General features: G+C 46.6%; 1 protein-coding gene across 1 annotated transcript; it reads left to right on the top strand.

The window, feature by feature from the left end:
- The first annotated feature begins 1,300 nt into the window (after nucleotides 1–1,300).
- On the top strand, nucleotides 1,301–2,029 carry LOC141020698 (uncharacterized). Its single transcript, XM_073495630.1, has one exon. The coding sequence runs from the start codon at nucleotides 1,301–1,303 to the stop codon at nucleotides 2,027–2,029; it is 729 nt and encodes a 242-aa protein (XP_073351731.1).
- Nucleotides 2,030–22,737: the final 20,708 nt, after the last annotated feature.

Consider the following 22,737-nt stretch of genomic DNA (forward strand, 5'->3'; position numbering starts at 1 on the left):
ATATTACTTCCAATATGGAATTTCTTAATGTTTGTGCACTCACCATATTAAGACATTCTTTTATTTATTGTCGAAGTGATAAATCAACGGTTTTAATTTCTATTTAATTTCCATTTTCTTCTAGAAAATTCCGAGGAGCGTTGTCTCAACACTGAAGAGATGGGTGGACATGCCAACCAATGGCAGGGTAACCCTTGAAGCTCCTGATGCAGCTACACATGTCATCACTCCTTCATCGTACTACATCTCCAAAAATGACAGCAGGATGGTAATAGAAAAGTCTTCTTTCAGAGACTTCATATCAGCTGCATCCTTCGTCGAAAAGAACGTTGTTCTAATCACTTTCACAGAGCGCCATGACCGTTCTGTGTCCATCATCATTTAGCGCATTATGTAGATTCCGTCGGAACCAGCACCTAAAATGGAAGCAAACAGTGTATCTCCTAGAATGTTCAACGCTCGTTTCATGATGATGCCTCCAGGAGCAAAACACTGATTACTATAAGTTTGCTAGTTAGGATGGTAGAGTAATGTAATTATTATGGACCATGAGCTTGCTTGAACTATCGGAATGATCTTTTGCAACTTATGTAGCTCTTACGGACACTCAGCTTACTGTTTCAACGATCGGAATGATCCTTTGAAACAAATCCTGTTTGAACTATCGAAATGATTCATTCAAAAAAATGTAGTTCTTATCCTTTCAAAAGTTCACAATTCAAAAAACCAAAAAACAAAAAGATTCATTTTCAAAAATCAAACGAAACAAGAATCAGTTTGTGATTCAAAACCTCTATCAATGCCATGTTATCAAACTTATTCTAGTGAAACATATCTCAATTAAAAACCAAACAGGACTCCATTTTCAAGTCCAAACTATATTTACTTCAACCTTACCTAAACACACACTTGTGCACCGAATAACATAAAAACCGTTCCTCCCTAACCAAGGAAGATTATTAATTGAAAAAAACGTTTTCACAACAAAGGGACGACCATGCATCTGCTGAGTGTTCTACCGTTTAAACTACTACTTTCACAGCCAAAGATGGATCACGCAGGCAGCACGAAACGAATAAAAAAATTCAATGAACAAGAGACGTGAAAATCTTTTAAAAAAGACAAAACAAACTCCTGTTTCTGAAATTCTACGCCTGGAACCGCCGCGTGACTAGCAACTGCTCTTTGGCGGTTTCCTTTTTTGCACAACAAAAGAACCCTTTCACTTTTCCGACTCCATTTCATCCACTTCCTTGAAAGTTTCTCGTCGGCCGCAGTTCACCACCGCACACCTCCAGCCATGGACGACGGGAAACTAACAACACTCACCGAACACATCACTACCCACGGTACAACCGTGCTCGAGGTAGTGTACACCAACGACCCAAGGACCGTGGAGCGGATCATCAAAAAGTACGAAGAATGGCTAAAGGAGGAGAAGAACAAGTCCGTCGGCCTCGACCTCGAGTACAAACGTAAGAGCAGTTACATACGACAAGGGATCGCCGTTGTCCAACTTGCCATGCGCGAGCATGTCCTTGTATACCACTACTGTAGATCCGAGCGCTCCCAGGCGTTAGTTGACTTCCTGCAATGGAAAGCGGTAACTTTCACTAGCGTCGACACCAGGAAAGACAAGACCATGCTTGCCCGTGCATGGATCAAAATTCTAGACAAGCACCACGTCGACATCCAGAGGCTATTCTGCATCAAGGGTGGTGGAGAAAGGGACTCCATGGGTGACCTTGCAGCGGCCATCATCAACCCCTCATACAAGAACATGAAGAAATCATTCCCAAAGGAGAAGCACCAGTTTTGGGAGTGGAAGCCACTTTCCCCGATACACCTTGAGTACGCGGCAAAGGACGGGTATGTTAGCTACGAGTTGTACCGTAGAATCCTAATCATCAAGAACGGGCTACGTCACCTCCACCAACAACCAATGAAAGAAAGACTCTGCCCATGTAAAAGCAATGACGAGGGATCTTCCAGCGGCTGGAAGCGCCGGAAGGGAAACAATGGTTGGTAAATTGCGAGAAAATGGATGTCTACATTAAACTAGTAGGAACTACTATTATCATAATTTGGATTGTACGAACCTATGTTGTAAATACGTTTGTTGTTGCTCAAAGATGTTGTGTGTATTGTATTACTATTTTACGTTTGAACTTTGAACACAGTGGTGTGCTCATGTACAAATGCATACTACGTTTTGCATGTCTAAATGCAATTAGTAAGTTATGTCCCAGTACTGAGCAAGCATATATTGTATCCATGATTATAGAATGAGAGATATCTCGCACGATATTGTATTATAATTTTCATACTCAACCTTTACAAGATGCATCGTGCATTTACAAGAATATGTGATGATATCGTTGTAAACTTTCAGTACAATGCTTATTAAACATTGGCGTGAACAATTCATAAATATTGCAGAAGATCATTCGGTACATCCTTGCCTCCATTTCACATCAAACACCGCTCCGTCCATTTAGAACATCCTTGCTATTGCACACAGATTCCTCTCTGTACACCAGTTCTGCACGATGCCACAAAACTACACTACTGTGTGCAACTGACCTATGTACAAGCGTGGCTCACTAAGTGTCTACTCAATTCATGCCTGTGGTGCCACGCACCCGTGACCCTAGAGACTTCACACATGTGCATCCACAACCGAGCCCCTCTAACCAGATATTCGGACCGATGCCTCTACTGCCGTACATCCGTGCCTCTAGAATCTTGACAGCAGCTAGAGGGTTCAAAACCGTGCCTCCACACAACCATGCTTGTACTGACTGCACTTCCATGCCTCTGTTTGCTTGATCAACGTGCCTCACATGAAACCCACAGTAACTCTACGTACTCCGCACGCATGATCGCCAATGCAACTTTGGTGCTGCACAGACGCGTCTCTCAGTATACCCGTACCTCCACAACCGTGCTTGTACTGACTATAATTCCATGCCTCCGTTTTGCTCAATCCACGTGCCTCACATAAAACCAACAGTAACTCTACGTGCTACACACACACATGCCTCTCGCATGAAACCCATAGTATCTCGCCCGTACAACTTTGGCGTTGCACACACGTACCTCTCAGTATACCCGTGCGTCCTCACGACCGTGCCTGAAGTGAATTCAATTCCGTGCCTTCATTTGCTTAATCCACGTGCCTCGCATAAAAGAGATGCACAGTCGTGCCTCAGAGTAAACAACACACGTGCCTCTACTGTATTGATAACTATGACCCCAATTAAATAACATCCGTCCAAAAAAACATCTTTAAAAGAGATGCACAGCCATACCTCTTCTACAAACATACAACAGCAATGAACACTTAGGTTCATATCGTTTCATATATCTAGATAACATTAAACCATAGCATAGATTTTTAAACAAAATCCATTTATGTTCAAAGGCTATAACTAACATCACTGCGGCAGAAGATTGAAGATAACAACAAGCCTCCCATCACGCTCTTTGAAAGTTATCAGCACCAAGCTATTTACTTCAATAGACGATGCCTGGAGAAAATCACTGAAACCTTCCTGTTTGAACACCATTCTACTACCCAAGCCAATGAAGTAGGAGCAAGGGGTGCTCACATATATATCATCATCACCAGATTCCAAAGTAACTTCAAGGGTTAAAACGTCAGTCCTAGGAAAAGTCACAAACTCCTTCAAACTCCTCACAACAATACCAGGAATAACCCGACAAAAAACATCAAGCTATCAGAAATAGAACAAAAATTCAAAACTATAAATAGAAGAGATAATAAAAATAAATAAATAAACAGAAACAAAGAAAAAACAGTGGAAAAAATCTGACAATATGATGACCATTAACATTCATGGAATCAATCCTGTGAACAAAAGGACAATAGGGTATGTAGACATCATCAAAGAGTTGACACCTCATGAAATACATCTGCTGATAATTAAGAAAAACACCACGGGTGTAATAACAACTCCCAACAAGTTCCATCTCGGAGTCGCTCAAACCATCAAGAGCTACAAAATATAATTACACAGGCTCAAGGGAACAGAAAAATCATCATGTGCAATAAAACAAGCTAAAAACTTCCTTAAAAATAAACCTTACCAACAGACGGTAAAGGAGACAACGCATCTCCATGACCAACACGATAAAAATCAATACCAATCCATGTTCCATAATGTTCAAGCTTAATGGTCATTATATCACGAGGACGAACACCATAATCACTGACCAATCATTCCCAGGAAGGACCATGGAATTTGCTCCTCAACTGACCATGACTAAACAGAACACCATACAAATAACCCTCATTGCACTGAAGAGCAAGATCAGTATCTTCGTCACCCCTCCTTATGGCTAAAGCCCTACACTCCTCGATGTAACGAGCAAGATGAGCTCTAACACTGCACGGAACATACTGCACAACAAATCAAAACAAGGATCATAATCAAAACCTAAACAGCATGAGCAGCACCAAAAGAAATAAGCGTGTGTGCCAAAAATTGAACAATTATAAAATGATATTCTTACAACACGCCTCCAACAACGCCGATCCAGGACCACACTGAACCCATCCACAAAAGAATCAATAGAAGAACACGAGCCACCAGGCATACGGCAAAAAGGACAAGCCATAACTGCAAGGAACACAATGATTATCAAGAACTAATCCCACAAAGCCCAGTTGAAACCTGACATCTGATAGTGTTGGTCGTCCCCACCCGTAACTACCCCATAAATTTCCATATCCCGGAAATATAATGGGAACAAAAAGAGAAACGAGAAAGGGAAACAGGGAACCCACGAAGGCAACCGGTAGGGAACGGCGATCACGCGAATGGGGAAGCGCGGTCGACGCTAAAGAAGGACCGCCGTAAGAGCAGGCAACAAGCGCGGCGGCCGGGACAGGGGCCGCCGTAACCATGCGACAAGAGCGGCGGCCGCGACGGGCGGAGACGACGGGAAAGAAAGAACAGTGCTCCACGACGGTTCGCCCACACCAGAGAGAAACAGATCTCAAAACAAATCAAAAGGTTTTGCAAAACATTAGAAGTATAAGGACTAAAGTGAAAAAAGGAAAAACCAGAAAGGGAAACTGGAAACGGGAAAACACGGGAGACGCCGTGGGTGCGGCAAGTGTCGCGCGCGGAGCGCCTCGGAAAAGTCTCACGACCGCTCCGCGCGTGACACTTGGCGCGCGGGGAGCGCTCCCTGACTAATCGTTGCGAGGAGCGCTCCTCAATTAGTGATTTTTATTTTTTCCTTGCATATTTTTTCTAGGCTATACTATATATGTGTACTACATCATAGGCCCCCTCCCAGCCTGGGCCCTAGGCCGTCGCCCCTCTGGCCATACCCCAGGGCCGGCCCTACTTTTAAGAGGACTGCTAGAGATGCTCTAACTGGTCCACTTTAGCTGTTACAAACTGTATTTCTTTTTCTAGAATACGCATAATCATATCGTTACATTAAAGAAGAAGTGACAAAGAAGCCTGGTAGAAGGCCTTTCAGCCTTACAACGTAAATCTTGAGAATTAGCCGCTACATCTATCACACACACGCACCCTGAGTATTATGATACATGATTTGCTAGTCCAACCTCATGCCAATGAGGATGAGGCAAGTCACATTTATACTAGTAAGGAAACTCATTATAGGACTTTGTTATTAGCCGCGTCCATAAAAATGACCACGCTGCTGGTAACTGGGCAAAATAGTACTCCCCCCGTCCCATAATGTAAGAGCGTTCTTGACACTAGTATAGTGTCAAAAACGTTCTTATATTATGGGACAGAGGGAGTAGCAACATGCACTAGAAAATGTCACACTGCTAAGAACAACTAACTAGCATTGTGCGGGTTAAACGACACGCCACTAGTTAGACCAACCAGAAATGGAGCTGATAGAAATTACTAGCAGCATCGTGCACACATGTGCGGATTGTAAGATTTGATTGGAAGCGTTGAACCCTTTGTCTCGGGCCGCATGTATATTTATAGAAGGGTTGCCATGGCTTACAAGATTTGGAATACCGCTATGATCCTTCCAGATTACATCGAGAGAGAGAGAGAGATACAACTTGGATAGGAAGAACAGAACAGAAGAAGAGATAGAAATAGAAAACAGTTTAAACATATCCGGCTATCTCTACGTACTCTATTCCAACATCCTCCCTCAATCCAAACCTATGAAAATTTCTCTAGGTTTAGATTGTACTTGAAATCATTCAGTCTCCTCGTGGTAAGTGGTTTAGTGAAGCCATCAGCAAGTTGATCTCCTGTGGGAATAAACTTGATGTAGAGTAGCTTTTGTGCTACTCTTTCTCTCACAAAATGAAAATCAACCTCTATGTGTTTTGTACATGCATGGAACACAAGATTTGCAAAAAGGTAGGTTGCACCAATGTTGTCACACCATAACCTTGCAGCTTGTGGAGCCTTGATTCCCAACTCATATAGAAGAGTCTAAATCCACATAACTTCGGCAGTTGCATTAGCAACAGCCTTGTATTCTGCTTCAGTTCTTGATCTTGACCCAATAGCATGTTTCCTTGCACTCCATGACACAAGGTTTGATCCCAGAAACACAACAAAACTACCTGTGGACCTTCTATCATCAGGGCACCCTGCCCAGTCAGCATCTGAGTATGCACTAACTAGCATGGATGGTGACTTAACAATTTTGATTCCAAGTCCCATTGTAAACTTTAGATACCTCAGAATTCTCTTTACTGCAGTCCAATGAACTGTACTTGGTGCATGCAAAAACTGACATACTTTGTTGACAGAATATGAAATATCAGGTCTAGTCAATGTTAAGTATTGTAGAGCACCAACAACACTCCTATAGTTTGTTGCATCATTTGGTCCAAGTAATTCACCTCCTTCAACTATAAGTTTCTCAATAGTGGAGAGTGGCGTGATTACTGGTTTGCAATGTTCCAGTCCTACCCTTCTTAGAATATTTGTGGTGTATTTCTCTTTTGTAAGAAGTATCCCATCCTTGATCTGTTTTACCTCTATACCAAGAAAATAATGAAGATCACCCAATTCTTTAAGCACAAACTCCACATTAAGATCACGAAGCAGAGAGGTAGTGGCTTCTGAGATGGAACTAGCAACAATTATATCATCAACATAGACAAGAACAAACATAGAGATGTTGCCTTTGTGATAAAAGAATACTGAGGTATCTGCCTTGCTTGGAATAAAACCAAGTTCTTGGGGACTAGAGTACCAGGCTCTTGGGGCCTGTTTTAAGCCATACAAAGCTTTGTCCAACTTACAGACAAAATAAGGTGTGCTTTTGTGTTCATACCCTGGTGGTTGCCGCATGAACACTTCTTCCTCAAGAACACCATAAAGAAACGCGCTCTGGATGTCTAGCTGACGTAATCTCCACCCTCTGGAAATAGCAATAGACAATACAATCGAATAGTAGATGCCTTAACAACAGGGCTAAAGGTATCCTCATAATCAATTCCAAACCTTTTTTTAAACCCTTTTGCAACCAATCTAGCCTTGTATCTATCTATACTACCATCAGACTTTCTTTTAATCTTATAGACCCACTTGCAATCAATCAAATTCATTCCCTTTTTTAGTGGTACAAGATGCCACATTTTATTTTTCATAAATGCTTGATATTCATTGTCCATAGCCCTTTTCCATTCTTTGTGAGCAAGAGCTTAGGCTAAATTAGTAGGTTCACCTGAACTAGTGAGAGAAGCATACTTGCAAGGATCATACCTTACTATACTGTCCTTGTATTCCTTAGGCTTGAATAATCCAGATTTTGATCTGGTATGGCGCTGAGGAATTTCAGGTGCGTGTAGCGGCTGTCACTAGTAAAAAAAGACACATCCGTGACATTTTGGGCCGAACGAAAAAAAATTCTGTCATACATATGACACTTCTATGACGATAGTTGTGACAAAACCCGGTAGCATCATAGATGTGGTGGGCTCCTACTTCTATGACAAAAAATCATGACAGAAAATGGGCTTTTCGTCCTGGGCGGGCTGGAGACGCAGCTGCATGACATTCTTTGGGCCGTCCATGACGGAAAAAACCGTGGTAGAAGCGAGGGGGGGAAATTTCGGGGAGTTCCCGGTTACGGTGGGAGGTCGGGGGCCGAGCGATGCGCGTTTCTCTCGTACACGTACGCGCATGTGTGCGAGGCGTTGGCTCTAACTGAACCCAAGCGAGGCGTTGGGCTCTAACTAAACCCGAGTGATTGCACTGCAGGCTACGCGTTACTAAACCCGAGCGATCGATCGATGGCTGTTAACTGAACCCGATCGAGCAATTCCTTCGCTACTGCTGCCTAACTGAAGCCGATCGATGCTGCCTCTGGGATGAACAGTGAGAGTTGCGGGGGGGGGGGGGTTGGATGAACAGTGAGCGGTGGTGTTGCCTCTGGATGAACAGGACCCGTGGTGTGGTGGAGGGCTGGATGAACAGTAGACGGTGGAGGGGTGCCCATGGAGGGGTGGTTGAATAGGACCCGTGGTGTGGAGGGCTGGATGAACAGTAGACGGTGGAGGGGTGGTTGAACAGTAGCCGGTGGAGTAGCGCGCGGTGGAGGCTGGATGAACAGGAGCCCGTGGAGGCTGGAGGAGGTCGAAGGTAGCCCTTGGAGGCTGGAGGAGGTCGACAGTGGAGATGAACAGTATCCCATGGAGTCCCGTTTGCGGTACGCCACACCCCTCCCGATGAACAGGACCCCCGTTTCGACCATAGGAGGTCCGTTTCGTCCGTTTTGCGGTACGCCACACCCCTCCCGATCAACAGGACCCCCGTTTCGACAGTAGGAGGTCCGTTTCGTCCGTTTTGCGGTACTCACACCCCTCCCGATCAACAGGACCCCCGTTTCGACCGTAGGAGGTCCGTTTCATTTTGCGGTACGCCACACCCCTCCCGATCAACAGGACCCCCGTTTCAACCGTAGGAGGTCTGTTTCCTCCGTTTTGCGGTACGCCACACCCCTCCCGATCAATAGGACCCCGTTCCGAACGTAGGAGGTCCGTTTCCTCCGTGTTGCAGTACGGCAGGCCTCGTTTCCATCGCCTGTTCCGTCCAAGCCCTCCCGATGAACACGACCACGCATTCCGTTCCGACCCAGCCGGTTGGCTCCCACGCGTTCCTTTGCCTCCCGATGAACACGACGCATTCCGTTGCCTCCCCATGAACACGACGCATTCCGTTGCCTCCCATGAACACGATGCATTCCGTTGCCTCCCCATGAACACGACGACGGCGCTGTTTCTCCGTTCCGACCCAGCCATGTACACAAGGCCTGGCCGTACGTATGCGCGAGTAGGCGTTTGAGACCCCGCCCGTATGTACACATACGTGGCCGTATTTTCTTTCTTGCACCCTGGCCGTTGTACGTACGTGTACATGCTACGTGCGCGCCTCTACTACGACACACGCGCGCCTCTACATCGACCAGCATGTACGTACACGTTCGCGACCAGAATGACAACGCTACGTACGCTTCGACCAGGTGGGTCCCGACTGTCAGGCACTTCCTTGCCTGCGAAGATGTAGCTGGTGGGTCCCAGCAGTCAGGGGGCGAATCGTTTTTTTTGCCCGGACGCACTTCCTTGCGTGCGAAGATGTAGCCAGTGGGTCCAAGCAGTCAGGGGGGCGAATCGTTTTTTTTCCGGACGCACTTCCTTGCATGCGAAGGTGTAGCTGGTGGGTCCCAGCAGTCAGGGGGGCGAATCTTTTTTTTGCCCGGACGCACTTTCTTGCGTGTGAAGATGAAGCTGGTGGGTCCCAGCAGTCAGGGGGAAATGTTTTTTCCGCAAAATACAGTGGCCCGTCCGGTGGGTCCCAGCTGTCAGGTGGAGGAATCATTATTTTCCGCGTAATAAGGAGGCACTTCCTTGCTGCGGTCGTGGACCCAGCTGTCAGCCTCTCCGCGTACAGTCCACGTCCGATGGAAGTCGTTCCTTGACCACGTTGACCAGGCCGCGCCGAGAGCGCCAGGGCGGTGGACGACGGCGAGGCCTAGGAAGGGGACGATGCGGAGCCGGGGAAGACGCGGCAGTGGAAGCTCGCGCAGACAGGAGTACGAGGGTTCACTGGTTCGGCTGCGGTGTGAGGCTGCCGTCACCGCAGGGCCAGGCCAGCGGTGGGAATAGTAGGGGGCAGTGAGGCCTTCGCGGGAGCACAGCCGGCCACGGGAGGCAGGAGCATGCAGCACGACCGGCGCTGCTTTGGGCGGCTGGAGCAAGAAGACCAGAGGTTGAAGAAGCACTACGGCCTTTGGATGGACATCGTACGGTCACTGGAGCTAGAATCGTTCATATTGACTAAGTTGACAAAGCCCTCCGTCCCCGTCAACTTAGTTGGCCCACAAGTCATCCTCCCACTATGGTGGGTCCCAGCTAGCAGGGGGTATTCATTTTTTTGTGCGTAATAAGGAGGCACTTCCTTGCGTGCGAAGATATAGCTGGTGGGTCCGACATGTCAGCGGGGGGAACGTTTTTTTCGCGAAATACAGAGGCCCTTCCGGTGGGTCCCAGCTGTCAGGTCGATGGATGTCGTTCGTTGACCACGTACAGTCCACGGCCGATGGATGTCGTTCGTTGACCACGTTGACCAGGCCGCGCCGAGAGCACCATGGCGGTGGACGACGGCGATTCCTAGGAAGGGAACGACACAGAGCCGGGGAAGACTCAGCAATGGTTGCCCACGCGGTAGGGAGTACGAGGGTTTACTGGTCCGGCTACCGTCGCCGGAAAATAACAGGAGGTGTGGGTGAGTAGAGGAATGGCCTGGCCAGTAATGAAGTAGGGTGGGGCGATGCGGCCTGTGCGGCAGCACAGCCGGCCACGGGAGGCGGGAGCAGGCAGTCCCACCGGAGCTGGTTTGGGTGCCTGGAGCAAGAAGATCAGATATTGAAGAAGCAGCATGGTCGTCGGATTAACATCCAACGGTCACTACTGCTAGAATCGTTTGTGGACTAAGTTGACAAAGCCAAAGTACACGTCAACCTAGTAGACCCAGAAGTCAGCCTCCAAATCTATCCCAAACAGCATACAACCCGAAATTTCAAGCCAGATTCAAATTAATTTTAAATCTAAATATACCTTAATTTAAATTCAATGAAATTTTACCCGCACAAAAACAATGAAATTTAAAATATCAAAATCTGAAAGAAAACAGTATTTTGGAACTAATTGCCTGTTTGCTGTATTTTTTCATTTTACAGCCCATTTATTATTACTTATAGCCCATTTCTTATTACATATAGCCCATTTTCTGGGCAAAATGCATCCCTCCTCGTCTTGAAAGATTTCCGGCCCAGCAGGGTGTAGAAAAGCAAGTAGGCCTACGTTGGTTATTCTGCAAAAAACAAAATAGCTGGCTAGCCATTTTCAGAAAGGAAAAAAACAAACTGGGCTGGTCATGTGCTAAACATATGAAATAAAAGCCAGGGCTAGACGGGCCACAGGTCCCGCACAACCCAGTTGATACCCTTCTCCGTCCCGAAAAAACAAAATTACTGCGCGCGCTGCTGGGTCCCTACTGTCATCCTCACCATGTACAGTCATCTCCTTATTCCTCTCGGTTGTTGACCATGTTGACAACACCGGAGGGCGGCGCCGCGGCGAGCGAACCAAGGCGGAGGACGATGGTGAGGCCTCGGATGGGAACGAACAGGAGCCGGGGAAGATCACAGCCAGCCGTGGGAGGCGGGAGCAGGCGGTCCCGCCGGCGCTGGTTTGGCTTTGGCGGCTCGAGGAAGAAGAGACTGAAGAAACGCGACAGACGTTGAATGTCAATCCAATGGTTAAGGTTGGCACAATCGTTTGTTGACTAAGCGGACACCAAGTAGCATACTTTTTTATATATAGGAAGAAAACTGCGAGGAAAATGCGTTCGTCTGCCATCCTCCTCACAGGGAACGTTCGCCACATAAGTGACTAGCACCCTTGGTTTTCAACCGAGAGGTCTTGGGTTCGAGTCCCAGGAACTGTCAATTTTGTCCTCCTTCCTTCCTCGCAAAAAAATGGGAAAGAAAATCAAAGACTTGGGAAGGCGTACAGAACAAGCTAGTGTACCAGTAAAGAGACATTGCCGAGTTTTAGAAAAAAGAAAGACGTGCTCCTGTAGCTGGTTCGAATCCAAACCTAGACTATGACTATATATGGTGCTATGCTACTCTGCAAGTAATGAAACTGACATATCCAACGTTCGCTTCTCCTCTTCTCTACTTACTCTGCCTAGCATCAGAAGCTCTGGCCGCAGCAACCATGTCCGCTGGCTGCTCGTCCACCTGCTCTTCAGCAGGCAACAACCAGATATGCGCCAAGTCGCCACCCGTACCATCGCCTGTGGGTCTCATCACACCCCCACCGGCACGCGCACCGCAGCCGATTGCTCATCGCAACCCGCTGCCGTTGGTGTGGTGCCACTGCTGCAAATCACGCAGAGTCATTCGTCGCGTCTCAACCACAATCTGCAACCCTGGCCGAGTCTTCTACAAATGCCCGAATCATGGGGTAATAATATGTTTAAGTGTTGTTCTGCTGCTTTCAGTTGCTGATTTTTTTAATAGTTTGGTTGATGATCTTCCAATTTGATTCGTGCAGAAAAGGGAAGATTCATGTGATTTGTATTTCTGGGAAGTTGCTGATGTGGGGGAATGCAACTACGCTGATTATTTGGTTAGCCGAAGAATCCCAATACCAGCAGGTTGGGGTGTTGGACAAGTAACTGAAGGAACGGCAGAAGAGGAAGATGCGGAGCAGAAGGTTAAAGATGCAGTTCCTCTGATCATGGCCAAGCAACAGCTGCTGAACGGACTTGACAGCAATGAGGAGATGAAAGGGCTTGTGAAGATAATGGGCAAAATCGATGTGCTCTGTAGGATGATTGTCTCTTTATTTGTAGTGTATGTAGCACTCGTGATGTATTCAGTGGCTACGACATGAGCACTTTGCTGAAACTAGTAATGAATGAAACCTGTGTAGCAGGCTGGGCGTAGTGTTGTGAACATCTAATGATTTCTATTAACGGAAATCAGGGGGTATCCCCTTTTGCTCATATAAATAAATAAATAGCAGAGGCCCTGTCGGGTCAGCTTTGTTCTCATTCGAAGACGTCGACCAAATTGCAGTCCAACAGCAAAATATGTCATCAAATTCAAGTTTCACAGCCAAATATGAGTACAACTAAACAACAATGTCATCATGTTTTAGTTGTCATACAATCATCAAACACAAATCAGCATACATAACAAGTGATGTTCTCACAGCAAAATACTAAACAACATGTTCAACAGGTTTCAGTTGTCATAGCAAACAGAATTTCACATAGTAGATAAAAAAATGTCTTCTGACAGGCAAATACGACAAAAGCAATGTAATCATCATCCGCAGCAGCAGGGTCAACATCTTCGCCATGTGTATCAGTCTGAATCGTAATTCCCCACGGTGTCATCTTCTTCTTCGTCCTCAACGTCCTTGAACGTTGGCTTCTTCTTGATCAACTCTTGTATGTCCACAGCACGACAGGCAATGTTTTCGCCGGCGTCATTGACGTGATGGTTCTCAAAGATATTAGGAACATCTGTGTTATCTTGTACATCAGGAGCAGTGTAAGCATCATCTTGTTGTGCAACTGCATTAAACGAATATCTCTGCTCAAACCTTTGCAATACTCTCCAGTCATCGCTACGTGCAAATGTGTCTTCCAAGAAAAATATCTGTGTTGCTTGATTTGCCAAAATAAAAGGCTCGTTGGTCTGGTACACCGCCTCGACATTGATGGATTTGAAATAATCATCAGCTCTGGGTTTTGCGATCCTGGAAAACCGGTTATACAACGACACCACAACAGAACCACACACCGATGATCCTTGAAACTGGAGATATACTGCAACTGAACAATGTCTGTTATGTTAGCATACATTTCAGTTGTCTCTTTGTCATACGTATCTGTGCTCATGATGGCACTCTTTTGTGTCTTCCTGCCTTCGTCTCTTGCAAGGGTGTTGTAGCGCACATCTCCAACAACGCAAGATTCATAATGTCTTACCCGAGTATCAGGACCCATTGCTAGTGAGTAAAGGGCATCATCAAGTGCCTGCCCATCCTCCCGCATCTTCTTAACCTATGGTTAGAAAATAGACAAGCTGATCATCTTATGTACTCAATATATTAAAAAAACTGACAGTGCACTTCAAAAGCTTACATGGTTCTTGAACCATTTCGCAAATCCTGCCATAACCAGTTTGTCAATGTTTCTTGGATTTTGCGGCAGTAACTCCTCTTTGTAGATGCTGCACAACATAGTGATCGCGTCAAACATCTAAATATATAAGAATGTGCTGCAAGTTTAGTAGATTACGATGTATAAGCTGCAGTACTGCACTTACTTGATATAAGGTACTATCTCAGGACAGTTATTCAACACATACCAAACCATTTTGTCCAAATCTTTAGGTTTGTCCTCTTGTCGACTCTTCCCTGTAACTCAAACAGAATAATCGAAAACATTGAGCCCGGGATTGTCTTCACCCACCTCTTTGCTAAGCTGATCAGCTGTTTCAATGTATTTTGAGTAGAATGTCAACGCTTCTGTAGCAATGTAGGCCTCTGCAATGGAACCCTCGGGTCTAGCTCTGTTCCTAACATAGCCCTTGAAAGTGCCTAGCCGCCTTTCAATAGGGTACATCCAGCCATACTGTACTGGACCTCTAAGTAGTTCCTCATCAGGTAGATGAACAGCGAAATGCACCATCACATCAAAGAAGGCTGGAGGATATATCTTCTCAAGGTCGCATAGGATAGTTGGTATCTTGTCTCTAAGACGCTCCAAAGCATCTATCCTGATATTCCTACTGTAGAGTTCCCTGAAGAATTGTCCCAACTCTACAACTGCTCTGTATAAATCAGGGCTGCCCAATCCTCTAAGGATAACAGGTAAAACCCTTTGAAGTAGGACGTGGCAGTCATGAGTTTTCAACCCTTGTACCTCGTTTCCATCTGCACTGACTCTCCTTTCAGGGTTGGAAGCAAATCCATGTGGGAATCTCACACGTGACAGGACCTCGCAGAATTCTTTTCTTTTTACCTTGTCCAAGACGTACACAGCTGGTGCCATATCCCGTGGTTTACCTTCATCTTGCACCTGCAAATCCTTTCTGATACCCAGGTGTGTCAAATCAATCCTAGATTTTAAGGTATCTTTCGTCTTTCCTTCAATATTAAGATGTGTGCCGATAATGCTGTCACATATATTTTTCTCGATGTGCATCACATCAAGATTATGCCGCAGATCCAAATCTTTCCAATACTCCAAGTCCCACAAAGTGGACCTGCGGGTAAACAATAATCTCTCTTCTACCCTGCCACGCTTCCTTTTCCCGCTACCATTACCAGGATGGTTTCCTGGTGTAATATGCCTGACCTTCTCTAATTCCACTTGCAACTCATCGGCGGTGAGCCTCTTTGGCGCATCACGGTTTTCATGCTTTGCATTGAACACATGTCTTCGGTATTTTCTAGGATGCGGCTTGTCCTTGGCAAGGAAACGGCGGTGTCCAATGTAACAGATCTTGCTAAGTATTGCGTATGACAGCGGATTCCTGTCACAGCGAACACATGCATTGTAACCATGTGTCGTTCGCCCTGACATAGTGCCCAAAGCCGGATAATCATGGATGCACCAAATTATAACAGCACGCAGAAAGAAATCAGTTGATGGGCTGCTATATAGGTCTCGAGTGAGAACACCCTTCCATAGCTGTTGAAGTTCCTCCACAAGAGGCTCCATGAACAAATCAAAATCCTTTCCAGGACTTTTTGGACCTGGGATGAGCAAGGCCATCATGTAGTTTGATTCTTTGGTGCAGACATTTGGAGGCATGTTGTAAGGGATAACAAGCACTGGCCACATGCTATATGTGGCGCTCTGGTGGCCAAATGGGTTAAATCCATCTGAAGCTAAGCCAAGTCTAATGTTTCTCGGGTCAGCAGCAAACTCTTTGTGTTTATCATTGAAGCTTTTCCACTCACTACCATGAGATGGATGGCTCATTACATTCTGATCTCTGTACTCCTGGTTCCTAGAATGCCACAGTACATCCTCTCTTATTTCAGCATCATGAAACAACCTCTGCAATCTTGGTGTAATTGGAAAATGTCTCGGAACATTATGAGGAATCCTCTTCACAGCATCGCCATCTTTCCATCTTGATGATTTGCATTTCGGGCATTCACTTAAGTTGGCATAATCCTTCCGGAACAGAACACAATTATTCTTACAAACATGGATCATATCATATCTAATTCCAACTGCACGAAGGAAATTCCTCATTTTACTGTAGGTGTGTGGCAGCTCAGACGCATCGGGGAAAGATTTGCGGAAAGCAGCCAACATCGCATCGAATGATTTGTTGGGCATCCGCTCAGATGTCTTCACCTGAAGAAAGGTGACCATAGCTGAGAATACTGACAGCTTATTTCCTGGGGTGACAGCAACGTTGCATTGTTTGAACATGCGGGCCCACCGTTTTTCTTCTGCAGGTGAAAGTTCACTGAATGCATGAGCATTTTGTGGCATTGTTTCAGTGTTGGTCAAACTCACTGGCTCCGCCACCACCACCTCCTCCTCCTCTTCCACCTGAGCATCAGGCAGATCAAGATGGTGATCTGCTGCTTCCACGTAGTCAATAACATTGACGTTCACAGCTTCACCATGATGAACCCACCTAGTATATGTGACCGACATCCCATACAAGTGTAGATGATTTTGCACAGTTGACTGGGGTCTTGTAACTGAATTCATACAACTGCTACACGGGCTGAGCACATCTAATTTCGGACCACCGTACTCAGCTCTGATAAAGTTCATGAAGTTTTCAACCCCCTCGACATATGCAGCGGAGAATCTTCGAGCAGAAGTTATCCAAGTCCTGTCCATCTGTTAGACATACAAATTAGTTCTTCTACTAGATATTACAGGAAAAACATATATGCTTTTTTATGAAGTCCAGAAGAAAAAATACCTAGGTCGATGTCTAAAGCTATGGCAAGATATTTGGACGAGCAGATCTAAGTAACGAAATATATGTAAAGCCAATTCAGCAAACAGATTTGAGTGCCAAATTATGGCAGGCTGTTTCAGCAGTCAATGAGGCTGAGCACACAGCCATCGAACTATCGAAGGCCATCGCAGCAACAAAGATCGAGTATAAAACGGTGTAGAGCTATTTCACCTAATAGATTGGCTACTAGACCATGGCAATCTACGTCACAATAAATATATGGCAGGATATTTTAGCAACTAATCGGCCTTGGCATGCCATCTCAGCTAAGCAGATTGAGTGCAGAACAGGGCAAGGAAGCTTCTTAAGCAGAGCATATTGACAGTAAACTACTTCGGCAAACAGTGAGATTAACAGGGTCTATCAGCTAACATTCAGCGCTACACCGACATGAACGGGGCCTCAGTCTAGAATGTGCGTACCGTGGGAGAAGCTGACCGCCGTGCGTCTCCACACGAACGTCGCCAGCGGTGGCGGCGCTGACCACCGTGCGCCTAAAAAAGAACGTAGCCAGTGGTGCCGGCGCGGCTAGAGGACGGCAGTCTACGAGAGTGTACTATGGGAGCGAGAGGATCGCCGAACCGCGGAGCCGACGTATCAGCGGGGCGGGGAGTGCGGCTTTGGCAGAGCGAATGGAGTGGAGGGGGACAGGGGCGGAGGAGGGTTTGGGGAATATTATTGGCTAGTTGGCCGAAGGGCGGTTGAATCGGATTTGGGGGGGATTTTTGGGTGTGCAGGGGGGGAGGATTTTCGTGCGGTGGGCGAGGGGAGTTTGGCGCATGGTCGGTTTCTCCAAGTGCAGTCCCACGTGTCAGTGAAGAGGCAAGCCGAAGCGCATTCCATTTGCGTGAGCTGTGTGCAGGACCGAACGTGTGTGGGGTGCAATGCGACCGCGATAGGAGTGTTGTGAGTGTACCGCCTATTTTCCTTTTAAACTAGGTGCTTCGCCCCCTCAAAAAAAATTTGTTGCTTCGCGCGATCCATCGATACTACTACTAGTAATCCGGTAATCCCGACTAAAACGGCGCGGCCGGGTCTTATCCCGCGCGATATGCTGGGAGGTTGGCTTAGTTGGGTTTTTTAGGACGAGTAATGCTACACCTACGTAATCCCAGTTACGTAATTAACCTAATGTGAAATGTGTGAGCTGTTGATTGTAGATTGGGGGGAGGGAGGGGCCCACCACCATGAAAATCAGGGGAGGAGAGAGAGAGGCAATTTACATTAACCCTTTCGTAGGTTCCCGTAGATGTAGAAAAATGTGAAATGCGTGAATGTGTAGTGGACGTACTATTGGAGTGCCTAAGATAATTTGTGTATGTATAGACCCTATGTGTTTATTTTACTTCGCATGTTAGATTTGTCTCGGTTCAATAAAAAGCAGATTTGGTGATGATGGTGTGCCTATCATCCTGCAATATAGGCCGTCCGATCTATATCTAACGGATAGGAAGGAAACTATGACAATTTACCCGCACTCCTCTCCACATTTGCAGATAAGGCTTTCCCTCGTTCATCCTTTTCTCCCACAAGATCTTGATCTTCCGTGCAACGCACGGGCATCTTGCTAGTACTCCTACAATATGTATATTATTGTGAAAGTTCATATACACCGGCCGAGATTAATGCAAACACGGCAGATTTTCATTACATTTTGAACTTTTATAGGACAGAAAAATAAAAGAAACCCGACCCTAAACCTATTCTACGGTGGCGACCGATGTCCTCCACTGCGATCTCTATGTACGGGGCGGGGTTCAAGACCCGTGAAGTGAAGGTGCGGTCTCCGGCGAGGAAGAGTAGAACACGGGATACGGACCGGCCAGTTGGCACACCATGCCCTGCCGCCTCCCATGCCCTACTCATCCTCGGAGGAGTCCCCGACCTCGGCGGTGCCGGACGTTGGACGGCGGCAAGCAGGACGCGTGGCTGACGGTGCTCCCGTCGTCGGCCGCCAGCGTGGCCACCGCTTGTGCGGTCGCGTCCGCGTCCTGCTACGCCGCTATTGCGTCGCGAGAGGTGACTTGAGCGAGGGCAGCGACCTCGAGCTTCATCCCCGAAGACAAGCTCTCCCGCAGAGCATTCGCACTTGCGGTCATGGCGGATGTGGTGCCAGGTAGGAGGACGATAAGCTATGGTGTGGGGGTTAGCTGGGCGTTGCCGATTTAAGTAGCGCATTCCGGTGAGGCCAAGCATCCAGGTGCGTCATTAAGTCGCCGGAGTTGGTTCCTCGGGCACCGAGCCTCTTAACGACGACATATGAACGAACGGCATGAATGCGGGCAGCTGGCGCCGGCTGGGAACGCACCGTGCGACGGCGCGAGGGACGAGGGTTTTGGTGTGCCAGGGTAGTCAGCTGCGGTCGTGGCAACGTTGGAGATGCCCTTTGCTCACATGCGATCCCCGCATGTCATTGAAAAAGCAAGATGACCCGGCATGGTCTCAGGTCCAGAGGATGCAGTTGGCCGCGCTACACCACTCCGCGGACGCGTCGCGGCGCCCTGTGCATCCTCGACGAGCCGGGTGTTGGGGTGTGTTTGGATTGTGGCCAAAGTGCACCTTACCAAAATTTTGGTCATGACCCAAAGATTGGTCTTTGTTTGGATGGTTGCCATTTTTTTGGCATGCCAATGAACTCTAGCCAACTCTAGTTCATTTTTCTTGCCAATGTCGGCCAAATCATGGGCAACCAATACCTCAACCAAAATTTTGACGGGTATGAGACGATGGACGTCGACTTCGTGCCGGCGTCCGAGTCCCCCATGGTGCAGGTGTTGGGGAACGTAGTAATTTCAAAAAAAAATCCTACGCACACGCAAGATCATGGTGATGCATAGCAACGAGAGGGGAGAGTGTTGTCCACGTACCCTCGTAGACCGAAAGCGGAAGCGTTAACACAACGCGGTTGATGTAGTCGTACGTCTTCACGATCCGACCGATCAAGTACCGAACGCACGGCACCTCCGAGTTCAGCACACGTTCAGCTCGATGACATCCCTCAAACTCTGATCCAGCCGAGTGTTGAGGGAGAGTTTCGTCACCATGACGGCGTGGTGACAATGATGATGTTCTACCGACGTAGGGCTTCACCTAAGCACCGTTACGATATTATCGAGGTGTAATATGGTGGAGGGGGGCACCGCACACGGCTAAGAGATCAATGATCAATTGTGTGTCCTAGAGGTGCCCCCTGCCCCCGTATATAAAGGAGCAAGGGGGGGTTCGGCCGGCCAAGGGGAGAGGCACGCCAGGAGGAGTCCTACTCCTACCGGGAGTAGGACTCCCCCCCTTTTCCATGTTGGACTAGGAGAGAGGGGGGAGAAGTGGAGGGGAGGAAGGAAAGGGGGGCGCCGCCCCCCTCTCCTTGTCCAATTCGGACTGGGGGGGAGGGGCGTGCGGCCCTGCCCTGGCCTCCTCTCCTCTCTTCCACCTAGGCCCACTAAGGCCCATTAAGTTACCGGGGGGTTCCGGTAACCTCCCGGTACTCCGGAAAAATCCCGATTTCACCCGGAACACTTCCGATATCCAAACATAGGCTTCCAATATATCAATCTTTATGTCTCGGCCATTTCGAGACTCCTCGTTATGTCCGTTATCACATCCGGGACTCCGAACAACCTTTGGTACATCAAAGCATATAAACTCATAATATAACTGTCATCGTAACGTTAAGCGTGCGGACCCTACGGGTTCGAGAACTATGTAAACATGACCGAGACACCTCTCCAGTCAATAACCAATAGCGGAACCTGGATGCTCATATTGGCTCCCACATATTCTACAAAGATCTTTATCGGTTAGACTGCATAACAACATACGTTGTTCCCTTTGTCATTGGTATGTTACTTGCCCGAGATTCGATCGTCGGTATCTCGATACCTAGTTCAATCTCGTTACCGGCAAGTCCCTTTACTCGTTCCGTAATACATCATCCTGCAACTAACTCATTAGTTACAATGCTTGCAAGGCTTATAGTGATGTGTATTACTGAGTGGGCCCAGAGATACCTCTCCGACAATCGGAGTGACAAATCCTAATCTCAAAATACGCCAACCCAACAAGTACCTTTGGAGACACCTGTAGAGCACCTTTATAATCACCCAGTTACGTTGTGACGTTTGGTAGCACACAAAGTGTTCCTCCGGTAAACGGGAGTTGCATAATCTCATAGTCATAGGAACATGTATAAGTCATGAAGAAAGCAATAGCAACATACTAAACGATCGAGTGCTAAGCTAACGGAATGGGTCAAGTCAATCACATCATTCTCCTAATGATGTGATCCCGTTAATCAAATGACAACTCATGTCTATGGCTAGGAAACATAACCATCTTTGATCAATGAGCTAGTCAAGTAGAGGCATACTAGTGACACTCTGTTTGTCTATGTATTCACACAAGTATTATGTTTCCGGTTAATACAATTCTAGCATGAATAATAAACATTTATCATGATATAAGGAAATAAATAATAAATTTATTATTGCCTCTAGGGCATATTTCCTTCAGTCTCCCACTTGCACTAGAGTCAATAATCTAGATTACACAGTAATGATTCTTACACCCATGGAGTCTTGGTGGTGATCATGTTTTGCTCGTGGAAGAGGCTTAGTCAACGGATCTGCAACATTCAGATCCATATGTATCTTGCAAATTTCTATGTCTCCCACCCGGACTAAATCCCGGATGGAATTGAAGCGTCTTTTGATGTACTTGGTTCTCTTGTGAAATCTGGATTCCTTTGCTAAGGCAATTGCACCAGTATTGTCACAAAAGATTTTCATTGGACCCGATGCACTAGGTATGACACCTAGATCGGATATGAACTCCTTCATCCAGACTCCTTCATTTGCTGCTTCCGAAGCAGCTATGTACTCCGCTTCACACGTAGATCCCGCCATGACACTTTGCTTAGAACTGCACCAACTGACAGCTCCACCATTCAATGTCAACACGTATCCGGTTTGCGATTTAGAATCGTCCGGATCAGTGTCAAAGCTTGCATCAACGAAACCATTTACGATGAGCTCTTTGTCACCTCCATAAACGAGAAACATATCCTTAGTCCTTTTTAGGTATTTCAGGATGTTCTTGACCGCTGTCCAGTGATCCACTCTTGGATTACTTTGGTACCTCCCTGCTAATCTTATAGCAAGGCACACATCAGGTCTGGTACACAGCATTGCATACATGATAGAGCCTATGGCTGAAGCATAGGGAACATCTTTCATCTTCTCTCTATCTTCTGCAGTGGTCGGGCATTGAGTCTTACTCAATCTCACACCTTGTAATACAGGCAAGAACCCTTTCTTTGCTTGATCCATTTTGAACTTCTTCAAAACTTTGTCAAGGTATGTGCTTTGTGAAAGTCCAATTAAGCGTCTTGATCTATCTCTATAGATCTTGATGCCCAATATATATGCAGCTTCACCGAGGTCTTTCATTGAAAAACTCTTATTCAAGTATCCCTTTATGCTATCCAGAAATTCTATATCATTTCCAATTAGCAATATGTCATCCACATATAATATCAGAAATGCTACTGAGCTCCCACTCACTTTCTTGTAAATACAGGCTTCTCCAAAAGTCTGTATAAAACCAAATGCTTTGATCACACTATCAAAGCATTTATTCCAACTCCGAGAGGCTTGCACCAGTCCATAA

The sequence above is a fragment of the Aegilops tauschii genome, chromosome 3, assembly GCF_002575655.3.
Source record: "Aegilops tauschii subsp. strangulata cultivar AL8/78 chromosome 3, Aet v6.0, whole genome shotgun sequence".
In the NCBI taxonomy this organism is placed as follows: Eukaryota; Viridiplantae; Streptophyta; class Magnoliopsida; order Poales; family Poaceae; genus Aegilops; species Aegilops tauschii.

What these genes read in the sequence shown, in the direction of transcription:
- LOC141020698 (XM_073495630.1), top strand. Translation starts at nt 1,301, where the DNA reads ATGGACGACGGGAAACTAACAACACTCACCGAACACATCACTACCCAC.